Source organism: Tasmannia lanceolata, unplaced genomic scaffold (genome assembly GCF_043159265.1).
Source record: "Tasmannia lanceolata isolate RefF3 unplaced genomic scaffold, GAP_Taslan_0.1 ptg000008l, whole genome shotgun sequence".
Taxonomy (NCBI): domain Eukaryota; kingdom Viridiplantae; phylum Streptophyta; class Magnoliopsida; order Canellales; family Winteraceae; genus Tasmannia; species Tasmannia lanceolata.
In genome coordinates this window covers 10,914,028-10,935,074 of record NW_027518685.1, presented here as the reverse complement: position 1 = coordinate 10,935,074, position 21,047 = coordinate 10,914,028, and the positions used below count along the sequence as shown (strand labels likewise).

At 39.0% G+C, this 21,047-nt stretch overlaps 2 protein-coding genes across 5 annotated transcripts; both read left to right on the top strand.

The window, feature by feature from the left end:
* The first annotated feature begins 565 nt into the window (after nt 1-565).
* On the top strand, nt 566-13,097 carry LOC143884331 (uncharacterized). 4 transcript variants are annotated; one of them, XM_077387844.1, is made up of 11 exons: nt 890-1,022; nt 3,580-3,714; nt 3,967-4,063; nt 4,246-4,730; nt 7,404-7,603; nt 7,684-7,854; nt 8,733-9,047; nt 9,313-9,471; nt 9,553-9,702; nt 10,216-10,425; nt 10,525-13,097. In XM_077387844.1, the coding sequence occupies exons 3-11, from the start codon at nt 4,057-4,059 to the stop codon at nt 12,752-12,754; spliced, it is 3,927 nt and encodes a 1,308-aa protein (XP_077243959.1). In that variant the 5' UTR covers nt 890-1,022; nt 3,580-3,714; nt 3,967-4,056; the 3' UTR covers nt 12,755-13,097. The 4 variants fall into 4 exon arrangements, with proteins under 4 accessions (XP_077243958.1, XP_077243959.1, XP_077243961.1 ...); XM_077387846.1 differs by lacking the exon at nt 3,967-4,063; XM_077387843.1 differs by lacking the exons at nt 3,580-3,714; nt 3,967-4,063 and having other exon boundaries at nt 566-1,022.
* A 1,437-nt stretch (nt 13,098-14,534) lies between these two features.
* LOC143884330 (ATP-dependent Clp protease proteolytic subunit 3, chloroplastic-like) lies at nt 14,535-20,910 on the top strand. Its single transcript, XM_077387842.1, has 5 exons — nt 14,535-14,826; nt 14,920-15,034; nt 18,547-18,722; nt 20,107-20,202; nt 20,307-20,910. The coding sequence occupies exons 1-5, from the start codon at nt 14,563-14,565 to the stop codon at nt 20,598-20,600; spliced, it is 945 nt and encodes a 314-aa protein (XP_077243957.1). The 5' UTR covers nt 14,535-14,562; the 3' UTR covers nt 20,601-20,910.
* The last annotated feature ends 137 nt before the right edge of the window (nt 20,911-21,047 follow it).

Here is a 21,047-nt window from a genome sequence, read left to right as displayed (position 1 = left end):
TCGTTATGCTTTTGGAGTTAACGGCTGCTTCTCCACCCCTTCATAAAAGTTAACGAAAACTGTTAAGGGGGGGGGGGAGGGGAAATAGCCATCAGAAGGGGGGGGGGGCGGGGGGGGAAATGTCACTGCCCCATATAAATTAGCCTTTGGCAAACCCTAGAGTGGAAAGAAAGCCTCTGCCAAAGCCCCAAGCCCAAAGCCCTTTTCTTAGGGAAACTGGCGCCTTTTTTCGTTCTGGGAGATGATAAATTCGCACCCCCCGTAGGATGATTCGCACCTCTTGTAACGGGAACTGTGAGTCTGTGACAGACTTTAACGCTTTTTGACGTGTAACAGGTGTGCGAATCATCCTATAGTCGGTGCGAATTTATCATCGCCCCGTAAGAAATCGGAAAAGGATAAAAGGGTTACCGGTTACATTTCGACGGGGTTTTTATCCTTAATAAATCTGGACCGCTTATCAAATCAAACGGCTGTAACATTAGAGACGGACCATATTATCGTCCGTCGCGACGTACGTAAAACGGACTATATTTTGAATCCAATCCAATCCAATCCAATCCAATAATAAAATGCAACTCCTCTTCTCCCCCTCCCCAAGAACCAAACGCTAAACCCTAGAAACCCTGAAAACCCTAACAGAAAGAGCTTCGATCCCCATCAATCTTTCTCTTCAATGGCGCAATGCTCTTCTCAGTGGAACAACGACAACGAAGATTGTGGAGACGAAGGTTTTGACGAAGATATGGAAGCCCTGAAAAGAGCTTGCATTTTAACTGGAAAAAACTCTAACGAGATCGATGATCCTACACTTTCCGATTCTGAAGGGAACAGCGATGAAATCGACGATCTAGAATTGGTTCGGAGCATACAAGAGCGATTCTCGATTCCTTTGCCCGAAGATAATCCTATCCCTCTCGCAATATCTCGGGATTTTCACACGCCAGCGAATAATTCAGACGATGAAGACGATTTCGAGACTCTCCGTGCGATTCAAAGGCGGTTTACAAAATACAGTACCGGTAATCTTTAAAGTAGTTTTGTGTTCTTGCCATATTGAATGAGGTTCTTTTTTTTGCTTGACAGAAATTTTAGGGTTTCTGAAAATATTTTCAATGAGTTTACACTGCTATTATATGATTGTTGTGAAACCCTGGGTACCTTTATCGTCTAGGACGAATGTAATGGTGTATGATTTTAAGTAGGAAATTACGCTGCTGAGCTCTTATAGTTCGTGGTGGAATACGCGAAAAACCTATGACATATTAAAATTGGGCGTTCAAAAAGACGTTCTTTAGTTGATTGAAATCTTCAGTCCTTATTTATCAGTAGAATTCTATTATCTTTATCCCCATTCAAGAGGTACCATCCTGTGTCCCATTGGTCAGTCAGACGTTCTTCAGTTGATTGAAATCTTCAGTCCTTATTTATCAGTGGAATTCTATTATCTTTCTCCCCATTCAAGAGGTACCATTCTGTGTCCTATTGGTCAGTCAGACGTTCTTTAGTTGATTGAAATCTTCAGTCAGGTATATATTCAAGAGGTACCATCCTGTGTGATTTATGCAAGGATTGGATTTTACAATCTAAAGACTTGAAACTTCTTGATCTTCAATTTCTCTTCTTCACATCAAGTTCTTTGAATCCTTGGATCTCCTTTCCTGGCTTCTACACCATTGATGGCTCCAATCACCTTGATCCAAGCTCCCTTGATTTGCTCATCTCATGAATATAAAATCTACTACTTATGAACAACTACATCAGTAACACAAAATCACTTGTGTTTTGGAATCATCAAAACAAGATGGAAGATAGCCAAGGGTTGAACCATTGGGCTAACATAGTGCTTTGTAATCATGCTACATAAATGAAACCGATTTTATTGACTGCCTTCTTGTTTTGGTTAAGTGCCAACCTTGTCTTCTTCTTCTTCTTCTTCTTCTTTTTTGAAATGGTAAATAATTTCATTGATCAGGAGATGGACCAAGATGGGCCACCCCAAAGAACACAAGAGAAGACACAGAACCAAAAAAAAAAACTCAAGGAGGTAAGAAATCAAACCACTCCAAACCCACCCGACCAACTCCAGCCCTAGCTATGGAATCTGCTTCACTAGTAGTAGATCTCCTCACATGATTAAATACAACAGAAGATTCAGAATTTAAATCAGAGATTTCGTCAAAAAATGAAGTGAATCTTCATGGAGGAACCGTTGTCCCTCGCAACCACCTAATCACATTTTGTGAGTCACCCTCCACAATAGTAAAATCCAGAAACTCCCTATCAAGTCTTTTGATACCCTGATATACCGTCAAGACCTCCGCCTCAGTAGCATCACACACCCCTAAAGGGGCAAAATACGCCCATACAACAACATCACTAGAATCTCGGCAAAGCCCCCCAATCCCAGCAGGACCCGGGTTACCGAGACTCTAGCTGTCAAAGTTGATCTTAAGCATACCACTAAGAGGGGCCTCCCATCTCATAAGAATCTGCGGCCTATTCTCCCTGATGAAGCACACCTCCCGCCATCCCTCCCACAAATCATAAGCCAACACAAAACGGAAAGATGGGAGACATCTTGCCCAAGAAATGGAAAGAGATATAACTTTAATGTAGAGCCAATAATGAAATTTGGCAGACCCCTCAAACTCTAGAGTTTCTCACTTTCCATATCACCCGCCATGTAGCAAGAAGGCAAATTCTCCATAGCACTTTCCCTTTCCTACTCCATGGCACCAACTCCCAGCTCAGAATCAAATCAGAAATAGAAAAAGGAAAGACCCAGCAAATGCCCTTCTGTAAGATATAACTCCATATCTCTCTAGCAACTCTGCAATGAGAAAATAAATGACCCACCGATTCACCTTCTTCGATTTTTTTATTTTGGTTTTTCTCTTGGTCATCAAGGCAATTCTGGATCACTACATCTTTGAGAAATGAGGATTAGGTTTTTTTAGGTTGTGATTGTGACCTCAAACTTTTAATTCTATTCATATTTAAGCATGTCATTCAAATATGTGTAGTAGTTACCAACATATGTGTGTCAATCCTTATACCAGGTGCCTCCCTCAACTCATCCTCACACCAACTTTTGTACTAGTCTCCCACTTTTCCTTGTACCATCTCTCTCTTCTTTTGGACCCTCTCATAGTAGTTCTATTACCGGTCTCCCTAACTGTTTGAGTTTTGTCTTCTAGAGAAAATTGGGGGTTGTTCCCATGTCGATTCTAGTTTCTACACCATTTTATTGTCACATCATCAGCTTTAGTCTTGTGTTTTGTTCAAGTAACATTACATGAATCACCTTAGAGTTGCATTCCATCACTCTCTTTTCTTTAGTTTTAGTTGCCGGATTCTTCTTCCTAGATTTATGGTCCTCAATTCTCTTGTGAAATAGGTCCCTCATTATATAATGGCTGAGAAGTGAGAATTCCTTTAATAAAGCAATCAGGTTTGCTTCAACATTTGTTCCATCATTGTTGATATTAAGTGATGAAGAAATTTGTTCAGATCTATGTATGATTTATAAGTACATTGTAATGCTTAAAAGTGGCTATTGGATGATCCAACTTTCAGGTGAATTTGAGAAGTTCTTGGAGGTCCTGTAATCTACAATCATTTCTGGTCCTTTGGCCATTTTAGTGAGTGCTACGTCTCTTCTTCGTACATGCTTCCATCCATGCAAATGCTTGTACCCACGCCTTCCTCCAGGTAACATAGCCCCAGGTGCTTGTTTCTCTAGATTTTTGCTGCCAACCTTCCTGGCAACATAGTATTCTGTCTTAGAATTTAATATCATTTCAGTGTGATCTGACTTTGTATATCCTTCTTATTTATGCATCTAAAAACTCATCCAAAAGTATCAGTGAACAGACACTCTGGGCACCTGATTATGAATTCCTTAACAGAGCTTTATTGTTTGTGAGTGTTTGGTTTAATTGTGATTCTTGATTTGTGTATCAGATTTCTTGACTGGTTATGAGAAGTCTCTCCGGCTTAAGCCACACTATGCTTACTTTATAATTTATTGGATGCCTGTTGCGGCAACATCCCATGGCTGGTCATTTTTTGTCTCATTCCAATTTTTATATCATTTATGTGGTGTTAAAGATTAGGCACCAGTTTCTTTTTTTGTCTGGTGATTTCTTTTTTCTTTCTTTTTTTATTTTAAGCTGCTCCACATGTCCTGAAACAGAAATAGCATGGAGGTCTTCCATTCATTATTTACATATGTTTGTGCAGATGTCTTTAAAAAGAACAATGGGGACACTTCTAATACTGTTTTTGGAGAACACAGTAATGGTGGGGCCATGGTTGAAGAGTTTCCAGTTTCAGACCTAGCTCATGCCATTTCTCATCCATTACAATATTCTCGTGACACATGTCTTGGAAATCAGCCTTCTGGTTTCATTCAATGGGACTCACCAAAAGATGGAACATGCAATTTATCTGGGGTGCCACTCAATAATTCTAGCTTCCCACGGCCCGCACAGATGTTCATCGATGCCATTAAGAAGAACAGGTCATGTCAGAAATTTGTTAGGAGTAAGCTGATAGAGATCGAAGCAAGGATTGAGGAGAACAAGGAACTTAAGAGGCATGTCAAGTGTCTTGTTGATTTTCAGGTTTCCTGCAGAAGGAAGATGGGGAAACTTTTAAGCCGGCAAAACAATCCTTATGTTCGGTTAATCTCACTTCCAAAGCCGAGGATTTCTAACGTTGTGAAGGTTGTATTCTTTAACATTTTGTTATACAAGTTTGTTAAAAGATTACCCTCGTTAGCTTCAATGCTGGAGTATATTTCCCAAATTTCTTGAGATGCACTGCGTCCATTTATTCCGTTACAACCTTATGCAGTTTTGCTGATGCCTACTTTGGTGCATGTTGGAGCTCCTTTCTGGATTCTATAGTTTTGCTGATTCCTATATAAATTGACCTGTACCTTTATTTTAAAACTATTACATTGAAATTTGTTTGGTTCTTGTCTTTAATAATATATATGGGCCATTATGCTATATCTTCATATAACTCATCATCTATATAGGTCTGCTTTTCATGTTCAGTTACAAACATTATTCTTTCTGAGCTTGTTCATTGGAGTGTTAATTTTATGTAAGTTTATCTTTTATGTTGAAAGCACATATATAACATAATGAGGTGTCTTGACGTATGTGCTTTCATTTGATTTTTCTGAAAACTGAGTTTGGATAGAAAATCACTTTAGGGGTAGAATTGAATCTGTGTGCAAATCCAATAATACTTGTTTCGTCATGTTTGGCGCTCTACTAATTGCGACGCTAATCTTCTAGCTCAGTTTGGAGTTGACAGAGACCAGTTTTCAACATTTGATTGTTTGCCACTCTTAGGGGTCTTTTTTTTTGTTGTTGTTGTTGTTGTTTCCTTTTTCCCATTTTCTGCTTTCACTGCTTGTGTTTCTCGTTGCTTGGTATTTTTTGACCATCTTGGCCCTCGAACTTTGGCTATCTTTTAATTGATTCCACCATTAAAAGTTTGTTGAAGGGGATTTGGTGACATGGGAGTGTAAGAAACTAAGGGGCCTTTTGGATACGCGGATTTTAGAATTTTGGATTTCCTCAAAATCCTGGATGTGAGACAAGAGAAGAAGGAGTCCGTCTGTTTCGCTTCTCTTTAGAATCTTGGATTTTAAGTAAGAAATCCAGGTTTTAGAAATCTCTCCCCCATCGTGAGATTTCTAAAACCCGGAAACAGGGATGATCTCCTATTCTCCTGTTGACGGAAAGAACAGCCATAAATCAGAAAACGATGGCTGGTCTCCTTCTCTCGTCTACCTTCTACGATTTTGAGGAAATCCAACATTCTAAAATCAGCGTATCCAAACGGCCCCTAAGTGTTGTCGCCAAATATAGTGTTGAGGCAGAGTAGCAGGCAATTACACACTATACATTACTTTAGAAACAAAGTGTTCTCATCAAATCTAGCGCTGAGGCAGATTCCCAGGCAATTACACATGCGCGCGTGCACACACACATGCACACGCACACACTCTGTACATGACTTAATGCAAGAGATGGAATGTAAGGCTGATGAGCTAATGGAGATGTTTTATGGTAATCACGTTTTTACCTACTTAGTCAGTAATTTGGTGTTTTATGAAAGAACGAAGCATATTGAAGCAGAGTGTCAATTTATTTATAAAAAGGTTACTAGTAAACAAATATGTACTCCATATGTGAAGTTAAAAATTAATTGGTAGACATATTCACCAATAACTTGGTCGTAATTAGTTTCAGATGATTCGTTTCATGGGCGGAATGAGTGGATATTTATGCTCCAGCTTGAGGGAGAGTGTTGAACTGAGAAGGACATTTGGTACCAATCCTGTGGGAATTGAGGGAGAGTGTTGAACTGAGGGAGAGTGTTGAAGTCCTATTATTATCTTCATTTCTTTTATTTATGTAGTGAGGGGTATTCTTGGCTTTCTACCTAATAATGGCATACTTGTAATTAGAGTATCCCTACTAATGTAAATAACATTGTGTGATGAGAGGCTCGGTCTTGGTGGGAATCAGTCCTTTTCTTGAGGTCATGCTCTCGCGCATACTTGTTTTTCTCATTCCATTTCTGTTTCTCTGCCTTCTCGCTTATTTTCTTCTATTTTCTTTGATTGATACTTGCTTAATGTATTTGCCTAGAGATTGAGCTTAAAATGGCTTTGGCTTTGAGTGGGAGTGTTGAAGTCCTATTATTATCTTTGTTTATTTTATTTATATTGTTAGGGCATTCTTATCTTTCTATCTAATAATGTAATTAGGTAGTTCTTAGTTTCTTACTAATATGAATAACATGTGGGGATGAGTTAGTCATTCAGAAAAAAACATGTGGGGATGAGTTAGTCATTCAGAAAAAAACATGTGGGGATGAGTGGCTCAGACTTGGAGGGGGTCAACCCTTCTCCTGATCTCAAGCTCTCCCTCTCACTTTTACGTATTCATTTTTCTCTTCCTCTCTTTCAGATTTTGCCTCCTTCTCTCTTTCTTCTAGTTTCTTTCACTGACAATTGTTGTGCATTTGCCTAGCAATTGAGCTTAAAATGGCCTTCGCCTTGTTTCTCTTGGTTTTGGTGAGCTCTCTATGGTTTTTCTTTTTAATGAAAACTCCACTCATTTGAATACCAAAGCATGATGACACACCATATTTATTTATTTTTTATTATTATTTTCTTACCTAGTGAACCAAGGTACATTGTGCGTGTATTGTAGTCCATAGTCTAGTATAGGGGTTAATGGTGTCGTGTTACATCTTAGAAGTGGTGTTACATTCAATATGATGCTTGTGCTTTGTTTGTAGTGTAATTTTTATATATACGCTTGCTTGACAGTATGATGCATTAAATGACAATCGTTAATCGGGTACTGCAGGTCAAAGATATGAAGATTTCTGGCTTGCATTTTGGCCCAAATGAAAATTCTCATGTTCCCAGTTATAAGATGGTAATGGTAAAATTCCCTGTCTCACTGCCTAGGAGGCCTTGGTCAAAGATAGAGAGGGAGAATCTCACAAAGGGAATAAAACAACAATTTCAAGAAATGTTGCTACAAAAGTCAATGGAAGGCTATAGGTATGTTAGTTTGGAAATATTTTCTTTAGGTTTCTATTATTCTTCCAATTTATGTATCTTGATGCGCGTTTCCTTGACAGTGGTTCAGAGGGATCTTCTGGGGATTCAATTTCTTTAGATAGCATTATTGCATCAATTGCCGGTCATGAAATCACTCCTGAAAATATTAGATCATTCCTACCTCATGTTGATTGGGAGCGGTTGGCTTCCATGTATGTTATGGGTCATTCTGGTGCAGAATGTGAAGCAAGGTAACACTTCTTATTTGTTTAGAAGTAGCCATGGATATCAATTGTGTACTGTTTCTTCTTTTACTTTTGTGCATCATTGTCTTCTTTTGGAGTTGGAACTACCATTTCATCCCCCATTGGATATATAAGTAAATCGATGAATTTATTATATTCTACTCTTTCTTTCTTTTTTTACTTATTTGAGAGATAATGGTAATTTATTGAAAAAAGATAATGATAATTCACAATACCATTAGCCTCTGTCAATATGAAAAAGCGGGACATATAAACCCCTACATGGATCTAACATCTTATCTTCCTGATGTGCTAGCCTCCCGTGCCTTGTATTGCGATGAAGCACAAAAAAAAGGACGTCGAGTCACCTTCCACCTACAATCTCCCACCCAACTTGTTTTCAAGCACTTGGATACTGCTGAGAAGAGTCCACTGAAACAGAATTACGGGGGTTCAAGAAATAAGGGAAATTTGTTACTCAAAATAATGGAGTGTCACCTTCATAACAAAGTACTTACGAACAGGAATTCTACTATAATTTTGTTACTCAATAAGAGTGTCACTTTCATAACAAAGTACTTACTAGCTTGAATTCTACTATGTTTTCCCAATATGGAAATTTTGTTTGATGGTTGTGGATCCATGGTTCTCTCCTTGTTCCTTCAATATTCTATCATGGACCCAGATCCACACATATCTGGCTTGCTGCAATCTGAATTTGCCCGTGCTTGAATTAAAAATTTTAGTTATTTTTTGTCTTTTCCATGCTTATTTATTGCTGTGCTTTGCATCGATTATGTGTATGATCAGCTTGAATTTATGTTTCAAAGCTGTCAATGTGTTGGGATTACAATGATTTTTGTTTTTGTTGGCCTTAACTGCAGGTGGTTGAACATTGAAGATCCCCTGATCAACCATAGTCAATGGACCAATCTTGAGGATAAAAATCTGTTATTTATTGCCCAGCAGAGGGGGATTTATAACTGGATCGAAATTGCAACTTCGTTGGGGGCAAATAGAACCCCTTTTCAGTGCTTGGCCCGTTATCAACGAAGTCTTAATGCCAATGTTTTGAGAAGGGAATGGACACAAGATGAAGATGCTCAACTTCGTGCAGTTGTGGAAGCTTTGGGTGAGGCTGATTGGCAGCTAGTAGCTTCTAATCTCGAAGGCAGGGTAGGTCCTCAATGTTCTAATAGGTCAGTGGCGTTCTTATTTCTGATAGGCCATGTGAAGTATGTTCTTTTTGCCCTTGAAAAGTGACAAATCTTAGTAAAGCTAATTGGTTGAGTATAATTGTGTATATAAATCCTGGTAGAAAATAGCATGCCTTTCATGTCCTATTATGAGAAAAATACATGGATCCCATGATACTGGTTTTTCTGAAAGCCTTGGACTTTTGGCCTGCTCGTGGACTTTTTTTTTTTTCCATCCAATCTGATTATGTGACCCTGTTGAATGCAGATGGAGGAAAACACTACACCCTTCCATCAAAAGGGTAGGGAGATGGAGTGTGGATGAAGACAAACATTTAAAAATAGCTGTGACGCTTTTTGGGCCTAAACAATGGATGAAAATAGCTCAGTTTGTTCCTGGCCGAGCTCAAGTTCAATGTAGGGAAAGGTAAAATTAAGATCAGATCATAGTCAAAATTTAACTACAATTGGTTTTGATTAAATGAGTGGCTTGTGTCTCTTGTGACAGGTGGCTCAATGCTCTCGATCCATCTTTAAATCTGGGACAATGGACAGAAGAAGAGGATTCTAAGTTGAAAGCAGCAATCACCGAACACGGACATTGCTGGTCCAAGGTTGCAGCATTTGTGCCTCCACGTACTGACAGTCAGTGCAGGAGGTATGGGTCCCTCTTCTTTTTTTTGTTGAAATGGGCAAGAGGTATGTATTATCTGCCACTATTCTCTTGGTTTGGAGATACTCAAAACCTTCCGATCAAGCTTATAGCCGGCTAATGGGTATTTGTTTTCTCAAAAAACTAAAAACAGAAAAACAAGAAAAAGGCAAATAAAAAAGTAGTTTTTTCTCCTGCTAAAAACGGCAGCATCATTTGTAATAATTGAGAACAACCTGACTTAGCCCTGAACTACAGGATAATAGTTTCATGCTAAGTCACAAATATCATTCTCGGGAATTTCTTGGCAACAGAAAATCTCGGGATATATATATTGGGGGGTCCCTTATTTTTTTTTTATTTTTTTTTTTATTTTTTTGGGTACATATTGGGGGGGTTAAAATTCTCGGAATTATTTCATGATTTTTTTGTTTTATCCAAATGGCGAGATAGAATCGCTTTAATTTGAAAATATCAGAGACATTTGTGGCATACGTCTCATGTGCTTTGACTATTCAGGAGATGGAAGGTTATACTTCCGCATGAGGTGCCGTTGGTGCAGGCCGCTCGGAAGATACAGCGAGCTGCTCTGATAACCAATTTTGTAGATCGGGAGGAGGAGCGGCCTGCTCTTGGCCCTAATGACTTTATGCTTGCTGCACCAGAGATAAATAGTCTTTGTGAAACTGGAAATGAGAATGCTAAAAGAAAGCAAAAGAAAAAATCATGGTAATTTTGCTTACAACATTTTCCTTGAGTATGACTTCAATTACTTTTTTTCTCACCATATTCATATTTCTGTTGGTGTCATTCACTATTAATGTGCAGCGAGATGCCAGATTCTGTGAAGCAGATTACCTCTTGCAGTAATTATTCTTCAAGGCCGAGCACCAGAAAGCCTAGGAGTAAAGCTAAGACTCGCAAAGAAGAAAGTTTAAGAACAGTAAGTGAGGAAGTTGAGACACTTTGTGGGGATGATACTCTCACAAATCAAAGAGAGAAGAAAAGGCCATCTACGTCACGTTCTAAGCAGGATAAATGCATTCAAGTGGCAGAGGGCCATGAAGATCTAGTAAGTCCAGAACATTCGATTTTGGACACTAGAGACACCACTAATGCTTCCTTACCAGAAAACTTGAGGACAGGTGATGTGTCTCAGAAGGCTAGGTCCAAGCAACAGAGAGCTAAAGGGAAAGCTCCTGTGATAGAAATTTCAGCAACAACAGATGGTGATGGAGTAACTGACAATGTGAATAGGAGTCTTCAAATTGGTAATAATGACATTATTACAGACCAGGCTCTTCCCGGGAGGAAGAGGGAGAAGAAAAAGGCACCTAAGCAGTTACAATGTCCTGGAAATGAAGGGAATGTAACTGACAATGTGGAGGGAAGGCTTGTACTTGCTCATATAGAAAACTCAATTTCGGACATAATGGACCCTAATGTAACTGACAATGTGGAGGGAAGGCTTGTACTTGCTCATCTAGAAAACTCAATTTCAGACATAATGGACCCTAATGCGGCTTCTTTTCAGGAAGGCACAGTGAAAAGAGGCATCCCTCAAGAGAGTAGATCCAGAAGATCAAAGGCTAAAAGTAAAGCCCATCCAAAGAAGATTTCAGTAACAACGGATAGTGATGATGTGACTAACACCGCGAAGAGGAGAAGGATTGAATTTGTTCCAGGCCAGGCTTTTGAGGCTTTTCCTTGGGAAAAGAGGGAGAAGAAAAAAGAACCTAAGCTGCCATCTAAGGATCAAGTGGATTTACAATACCTGGGACACGAAGGTGTTCAACCTGTTGAGGGCAATGAAACTCTGCCACATCTGGCCCTGACAATTTTGGAAACTCTGGACAGCAATATATTGTCCCAAAATAGCTCAACCACACCGAGTATCGATACTGTGCCCGCCGTGGCAGATTCTTCCAAAGACAGAATTGTTTCTTTGTGTGTAGCACAGAATGGACCGGGAATTACTGATCCAGGAATGGTGTCACAATTTTCAGAAACATGTTGCAATGTACAGGGCAAGAAAAATCAGCCACGCACTTTGAATGAAACAAATGCCATGCAGTTTTCTGAAGCACAACCTTGCTATAGCCAGGAGAGCAATATCTTGTCCCAAAATATCTCAACCGCGCCAAGTGTTGATATTGTACATGAAGGGAATGCAACTGACAATTTGGAGGGAAGGCTTGTATTTGCTCATCTTGAAAACTCAATTTCGGACGTAATGGAATCCAATGTGGCTTCTTTTCAGGAAAACACAATGAAAGCTGGCATCACTCAAGAGAGTAGATCTGGACGATCAAGGGCTATAAGTAAAGCTGATCCAAAGAAGATTTCAGTAACTTTGGATAATGATGATGTGACTAACAGAGTGAAGAGGAGAAAGACTGAAGTTGCTAATAAAGAAATTGTTCCAGGCCAGGTTTCTGAAGCACAATCAAGCTATAGCCAGACCAGCTATGTCTTGTCCCAAAATATCCCAACCACACCTAGTGTTAATATTGGACTCACCACAGAAGAGTCTGTCGAATACAGAACTGTTTCTATATGTGTAGCCCAGAATGCACAGGGAATTACTGATCCAGGAAAGAAAGATAATGATAACCATGGGCCTGCATCTACTTTCAACTATTCGAATGGGAGTTTGGATAGAACATTTCATATTGATGGAGTGATGATTGATCTCCCCTGTTTGCCTTTGAGCGTTGCAGATGAATCTTTGGAAGGCTTTCCTTCTCATCAACAAGATGATGCCAGAGAACCTATAGTGTTGTCAACTTTAAAGGTTGTTGAGCCTCGTTGTCCAGATGTTACCGTTCCTTTTGAGCAATGTGAAATGACTGCATTACAAAATAATCTACATGATATGGGAGAAGTAACCAATACTGACGTGTCAAATCCTCCTGATATTGTCAGTGAGGGAATGAAGCCCCCCATGATTCCAGATTCATTTGATAGCGAGAAGGATAACGGGTTCAGGAGGAGCAGAAGGGCTTCACGGAAAGCTATCAACTACAAAGAAATGGCTGAGGGTACAAATTTTAATTGAGTGATGAATATAGTACGAGAGGGGGCCAAATTTTTATGGAAGTCTTGAGAGTGCAGATGCTTTGCAGGGTGCATCCTCGATTTTCTATACTGTTCCTTACACAGATCATCTGCCCATAGATAAGAAATCCTATTTTGTGAGTAGAGAAGATTGCAGGAGCTTTGCATTTACTCCTGTTTCAAGTAGGCGTATCCCATGCTTATTTGCTTTCTTGATAGTTATTTTTTTTGTGAATAAGAACTAATATTATACACTCTACATCTTGTATATCTGCGGTTGGTTCTGGCTGTTGACCCATAATCTGTTCGTATAGTATGCTGCCTAGTGCCGTTTTTGGTGTGCATTTTTTCTAGACAGAGAACACTCGCAATGTACCCTTACATGGAAATTCACTTCATTTCTTACCATCTTTAATTTGATGAAAAAGGTGAAAAAGAAACTGAGATATATGATTATATCTAATACCAAATCTGTGTTTGAAGCTAGCAACTCGATCATTTGAAAGAAATTCTTTTATCTTCTAAAGGTTTCAAGAAGCTGGAGAAGAAGAGAGAGCATTTGATAAGCTACAGTTATAATGGGCCATTAACTCTGTCTGTTAATATGATGCTGTGATTTGTTAAAATCTGCAATTAGTAGGGATACATCTTATGGAGGTAGGATTGTGAAGGTTGTGTCTCTGGATGAAAACTTGTAGACAAATGGATCTACGAATCTCACATTATGTAAAGGCACGTGTGGCAACACGGGGGGTCCCACCACAAAATGGCTTGTGGAAAATATACTACACCAATCTCTTACAAGGTTTGTATGCTCCAGAGTGTAATTCAGGTGATCTTAGATCTGCATGGCCATGATCCGAATCTTACCCGCTTGCCTCCTTAGTTTTGGCCATGGTTTTGGTGAAGCTATTAAGGGGGGTGACGGTCAGCTATCTGATTGTTGACAAAGCTTTGAATTCTTTTTTTTTTTTGGTAATGGAATAGAGACTAGCTTTCATCCTTTAGATATGACACACATGTACCAAAATGCTAGCACAGACGTTAGGGAAATTGAGAGTAGGATGAGTAAGGGAGAGCATGAGGGGGGCTAAAAAATCTGAAAGAAAAATTCTTTTGAATAGTTTTTTTATCCTGTTTTTCAACCCATCACATGCTCTCCTCCATGGTTTTAAATTTCAGTTTCGGAACTTTCCGATACTTGTCGAAATGTTGGAAATTTCATCAATTTCGGTGAAACTTGAAAAAAAATTATTAATTTTTTATTCCTTTCCCAAATTTCAGCCGAAATTACCGAACTTTCGGCCCCAAAAATCAACATTTCATGCTTCTTTACCGAATTTCTGCCAAAATTTTGGGATTTCGGCTAGGTCCGAAATTTCAAACCATCTCCTCACCACCCTCTCAAATCTCGCTTGCCTCTGGCCTTCTGGTACGTCAGGATTACATGAAGTTTTTTTCTTGGCCAAACATGTCCGAAGGAAAATTTCAATTTTACAAAAAGATTTCCATAAGAATGAGTTAAGCAGTGAAATGGTTATTTTACGTTTCAGATTTTCCCCTAGTTAAATTTCCTAAACTCCTAAGATTGCTGATAACAAACCGTGGGGCTCACTTCTTGGGATGATCTAATTCATTTGATGGGGCCACGATGTAAATAGGCTGTACACCGTAAATCATCTTGACGGGATAATCCTAACCCTCCGATTATAGAAACCCTACTATAATCAGAGGGTTAGGATCATCCAATGCAAAGGAGCTCTATTTAAAGGAGCTCTCTTCAAACTTTTGTAAGAACAGAGAGAAATTATGGAAGGAGCCCTATCCTTCACCACCTTACCTTCTCAACCTTTTCTCTCTAATAGAGCTTTCCCCACTTTCTATTTGAACCCAACATTTCCAAATACTCTCAGGACAAAACCCATCACCCTCACATATATGAAAAGTTATAGAAAAACCCTTTCCTCTGATTGGAATCTCTCTAGCTCAGCTGGACCCTGGATGCCCAGAATCGAAGAGCTCGATAGTACCAACATGCTACTCAGGCAGAGAATCGTTTTCTTGGGCTCTCAGGTTTGATTAAATTTTAAGGATTTAAGGTTGTTTTATTGAGTATTGAAGGTGGTTTTGTTGCATTTTTTGGGTTTTTTAATTGATGGGTTTTAGGTGGACACATTGACTGCTGATTTTGTTATAAGCCAACTCTTGTTTCTTGATGCTGAAGACCAGACAAAAGATATCAAATTGTTTATAAATTCTCCTGGTGGATCTGTAACTGCTGGTACATGTTTAAACTCACTTAATTCGTCTGTCTTTTTTCTTTTTTTAATGGTTCTAGTTTTGGGCTCATGATCAGTACCATGTTTGAATTTAGACGCAATTCAGCACCTTTTATTTTTATCAATGTGTTTTCATTAAACTTGTGTTATCTTGACAAAAAAGTTTCTATGTATTCATCAGTGGCTTGTGTAACTTGAGTCATTTGCTGAAGTATTTAAGCTTAATTTGTAAAGATGCATTTTTCTGGCTCTTTCCTCGATTTTCTCAATCTTTGCTCCGATTAAGTAACGCAGTTCCTCTAGATTCTTCAGATTAGTCTTCTTTTAAACTACTACTCATTTTTTCAAATTCACTGATATCACTCCCAATCAATTTGATATCATCAAACAAACGAAGATAGGTACCATAGCTTCCTAGATGTATCTGATAAAGAAAGAGTTGTTGGACTTGCTTTGCTTATATTCTCTTCGTTTAAGAGCGGATGAATCCGATTGAGCCATGCTAGAGGCGCTTGCTTCAGACCATATATAGTTTTGCTCAACTCACACACATTGTTGTTTCTTTTAGTAGTTCCAGACCCTTCTGACTGCTTCGTATACAGTCCCTCCTTTAACCACTGATGTAAGAAGACATTCTTAACATTAGTTTGGCATAGAATCCATCCAAAGATGTTAGGTAATGCCACAATCAAACGTACTGTGGTGGTCTTAACAACGGTGCTAAATGTTTGATATGACCCATGGTGTTGATTGTGCCCCTAAGCAACTAGATGAACTTTATATCTATCAAATTAGACACCCACTTCCATCCAATGAAATTCTTATCTACTGGTCTGGGAACAATTGTCCAAGTATGTCATTCTTGTACAGGTCACTCATCCAATCCCCGCCCCCCAACCCCCTTTGCTTTTATCCACTTATCACTTGTGACAACATTAGGAAAAGGATGACCCCCTTTGCTTTTATCTTCTTATCACTTGTGACAACATTAGGAAAAGGATGATGCTTCATGAACACCGGTCATTTGAGCTCCTAAGGTTTGCTTGTGTCTGTTATGGTGGGTATAAAACTTTTCATATGGTTGCAAGATACCAGATTTGTTGCTACCATCGACTATAGAAGGTATCTGGATTTGAGATTTACAGGAGTAGATGTAGGTGTCTGTCCCTTAATCCCATGCCCAATGTGAGGGAGTTTATGGAAGTAAGCATCATCAAATAAGTAAATAACACATGGCATGAGATTAGAATCTTCTTGGAGGATAAGGAGTAGCATTTATAGTCTTTATGTTCACCATTTTAGCCAAAAAAAAAAAAAAAAACAATGCATGCTACGGTTTTGAGAAAGAATTTCTTACTTTGAGATGCAGGTATGTAGACGTAACGAATACACCCCCATGACCAGAGGTATGAGTAGTCTAAATGGCATCCCATGAGAGCATAAGCAGGAGTACACTCTAGAACTGATGACAGAAGCATATTAGTCATTTGTGGCTGTTGAAAGGCATTTGCCTAGAGATGATGTGAGGCACCATTGTGGAACATCATGGAGAGATTAGCCTCACTAATGTGATGATACTTACGCTTAGCAACACCATTCCGAAGGTGCATAGGGTCGGGTAAACTACTGCGAAATTCTGTAGGGGTGACAGTAGGCCTGGGAGGTGTACTCACCGCCACCATCACTTATTAAGTGTTTGATATGCGGCCCATGATCTTTGGCAACATAAATGTCTGCAAAATTTTGTAGGAGTGACAGTAGTCCCTATAGGCATGGGACCATCACTTAGTAAGTCTTTGATATGTGGCCCATGATCTTTGCCAACATTAGTGTTAAATCGTGAGAAAGTAGAAAGAACATCTAATTTGTGTATAAAAAGAAAATCAAGTATAGTTTGTAGAATCATCTATGAAGGTAACTTAGAAACATGGGCAGGACCTTACATCTGAATGTACAAGTTCAAAAGGAAAATAATTTCTAATATAATTATATGAAGTAAAAGGGAGTTGTTCTAATATAATTATATAAAGTAAAGGGGAGTTTGACACACGAGTTTAAAAGTGGCATGGATGATACTCACGAGCCTTATTACAATAAACATGCATGGAAGACTGGAAGGACTGTAAAGTATGGTTGCTTGTATGAGCAAGGTGATGATGGCATATGGACATCGACATAAAAGACTCAATGGCAGTTAACACTTCATCATGGAAATCTGATGATGTTATCTAAATTGAAAAGTTCCCAATATGTATAGGTTGTCGCGACAAGCATCTCTAGCAAGGAGTTTCCCCGATTGTAGATCCTTCACAAGCCCATATGAAGGTGTAAAAGTAAAATAACATGATAATTGGGAAGTGAATTGTGAGACAAATAACAACTTGCATTGGATATTGGGAACAAAATACACATCAGGAATGTCAAAGAAGTCTAATAACCCCAAAAGGGATTCATGATAGATGCAATACCAACATAAGTAATCAGTAGAGACTAGAGATGACCCAGCAACCATAACAACACGAGATGAACCAAAATAAGGAACTAGGGAGGATAAGTTACCTGAGCCATCAACCAAATGATGGCTGCCACCATTATCCACCACCCACGAAGATGTCACCAGAATTGTAACAATGGTAGCTTTAGCAACAATTTTACTTTGACGCCCATAGATCTGACAACTCATCGATGATGTATGCTCGACATGATGAGAGACAACACATCAGGAGGTCGAGGATATTCGAATGTAGGTGGGTAAGTAGTAGACCATGTTTTTTTTTTTAAATTGACATTTATTATTCCAAGAAAGAGCCAAATAAGGGACAAGCTGTCCCCTAACAGGCTACAACAGTACCCCCTACCAAAGTAGTAGACCATGTTGAGGCCCACTATATGTAGGGTAAGGATGATAATGGCCAGATCAAGGGTGTACCAACCTCTAGGGCTGATAATGGGGAGCTCCACGACCGGGGCCTTGGCCTCAACCATGGCTACCAACATGGTCACCACAACCACAAGAAGTAGATGATCGTGGAGTACAGAGCCTCAAATGTGTTTTGGGAGGTTGGTTGATGAATAGAAGACTAGGTAGAAGCCTTTTAGGAGGTAAGGAGACCGTCATACTTTAGGAGTAGAACTTGTAGATCACTGTATTTTCTATTGCATGTGGTGGAAATTGTAGTATTTTTTACTTTTTATCGCTTTTTCTGAAGGCTTGAAATTTGGGCATATCTTTCATGTAATCTTTTTTCCTTTTAAGTATCCTTCTGATACTGCAAGTGATGCTTCTGGAAGACTTAAGTCTTTTGCTCCATCATTTGGAAGTTTCTCTCGTATTCCATGAGTTGATTCATTTATACTGCATAGAGTAGGGTTTTCTAGTTTTTTCTTTTTTTAATTTATATTAAGTTCTCTCAACCCTAGTCACAATTGTATGGAAAAGTGAAGGAGTTTTTTTATCTAACATTTAGTAATGTACATTGAGTATTGCGCTTCTCTAATTTACTATTGTTTGCAGGAATGGGAATATATGATGCTATGAAGTTGTGCAAAGCAGATGTATCTACTGTTTGTTTGGGTCTCGCAGCATCAATGGGTGCGTTTCTGCTTGCTTCTGGGACGAAAGGAAAGAGGTTTTGCATGCCAAATGGTAGAGTAATGATCCATCAACCTCTGGGAACTGCTGGAGGGAAGGTGAGTATTTGGTTATTGCTTCTTACCCTGGGTATTTATCTTACGGGGATTTTTTTGTAAGAAGTTTTCTTGAGGTTTCTTTCTGCAAGTCTTTTTATCTGCAAATGGTATTGAATGTGGCCTTGTTCATTGCTAGTTTTCCTTTAGCAGTCTTCTTGTGGTGTCTTTCTCAAGGTCTTCTTAGCAAATAATATTGGTTGTACTTTTGTTCCTTTTTTTGCTAGATAATCTATAGTGGTTTCTGGAGAAATGAATCATGAACCACAGATAAAGATTGGATGTATCTCTTCAAGCACATGTTGCACATGTATAAGATCCTTTCTATAATCGGCATCTATTCTAATTTCTAAGATGGCTGCAAGCATTTGCACCTGACTGAGTTTGTGTGTTTGTGTTCATGCTTCTTTATGAATGTATGATGCAGGGAAAGCAAATAAAACAAGCAAAACAGAGAGCGTCCAGAGATAATCATAAACAAGCAATAAAATAAAGGACACATTGGAATCACACCAGACAAATTGCTGGGTTCCAATCAGTTTTCTCTGCAGTATATTGTAGAAATTGTTCAAATTTCTCTGCAAAACAGGGAAACTGTTTCTGATTTTGAGGACCGATTGTGAGTCCAAAACTGATTATTGGACTCCAAAGTGCATTAAATTTCGAGTCCAATAATTAGTTTTGGACTCACAATCGTTTCTCAAAATCCAAAACAAACAGGGCCTTAGGTAATTCTTCCTCTTGGGTACTCTTTATCGCTCCATTAATGCATTTTTTAGAAACACGTCATGTTGGAAATGCATCCACGTAAAACTCCGCTCTCTGCAATTTCAGCGACATGATCTGCAAACCACCTTCCTCTTAAACACTGTTGGGTAGTAAATGAGTTAAAAATCGTGTGATGTCATATTGTCGTTGTTCGTTTTCCCTATATTTCCGGCTTAAACATGCAAGTACCCAATATGCCAAGGATAGGTAGGGGGATTGGAAGTGGGAACAGCTGTGTCCGTAAGACACATTGAAGATTGACGACTTACTCTCAAGTCTCAAATAGCTCAAGTGCCTGCATATGATCATTTTAAATCCTGTGGGTAATACTAATAAGTCCCATTACATTGTTGCTTTGAATTGGATGCTTGCATTCAACCTTCTGTAGGATAAGTTCTATTGGCTCTGCTCCCCCCTGGTCAGGTGTAACTATCTCAAATTTTGAATTCAACTTGTATGATACTGTTCATTAAACTTATTATCATTGATGCTTAGCACTTACTACTATAGAATTCACTATGCCAGAAGATCTTCAGTTCTCTCTTTTGAATTGTGGTAGGCTAGTAGCTTGATGTCACATAGCTCTTGAAAATTTCTTCTGATGTTTATATGATTGCAGACAACAGATATGGGGTTGCAGATTAGAGAAATGGCGTATCACAGAGTCAAGATGAACAAAATATTCTCAAGAATTACAGGGAAGCCTGAGCTACAGGTGGGCATTACCTTCTGATTTTTTTTCTGGGTAAGTCAATTACTTTGTGAAGATGTAAGTTATTATATTTGTTTTTCTTGGCCTTTTTACTTCCTTGCATGCAGATTGAAGGGGACACAGACCGTGATTATTTCATGAATCCTTGGGAGGCAATGGAATATGGTTTGATAGATGCAGTCATTGATGATGGAAAGCCAGGTTTGGTTGCACCTATTGCAGATGCGACACCTCCACCCAAAACTCGGGTGTGGGATTTGTGGAAAATAGAAGGGAGTAAAAAAGCCAAGAAGAATTTGCCTACAGAGCAGAAGATTTCAGAAAATGGGTTTGGAAACGGCCATGGAAGTGATGAGGAGAAAGGCGCGGAGCAGGCAAAGGAAGCTGCTGCACCAGTATGAGGTGCGAGGTTCAGCCCCACTTCATGCTGTATCACTGAAGAAGAGGCAACTTGCAGGGGCTTTGCCTACCGAAATTGAAAAAAAAAAAAATTTGAAAAGATTTGAGTGCATGAATATGGAAACCTGCAAGGATAAAAGCCAATATAGGAGGGGAATAAAGGGAAAGATGTATTTGTTGTTATGTAACATTTGCCAAAATTTTCATTCAATGTCAAGAGTGTAATTGCCTGGTCTAATGGCTTAGTTGATAAAACTGATTGAGAAGGGTTTACAGTGAAAGTTTGATATATCCATATGCTTATTCTGTCAACTGCTTCCTCCTCAGGACTGCAACATGTTTGGTCACATCTTGATCCACCCTACCCCTTTTTCCTAATTAGAGCTCATCTACAAGTTAAATAAAATGAGCTAACCAAAAGCTTATGAGAAACAATATAACCTATCTCA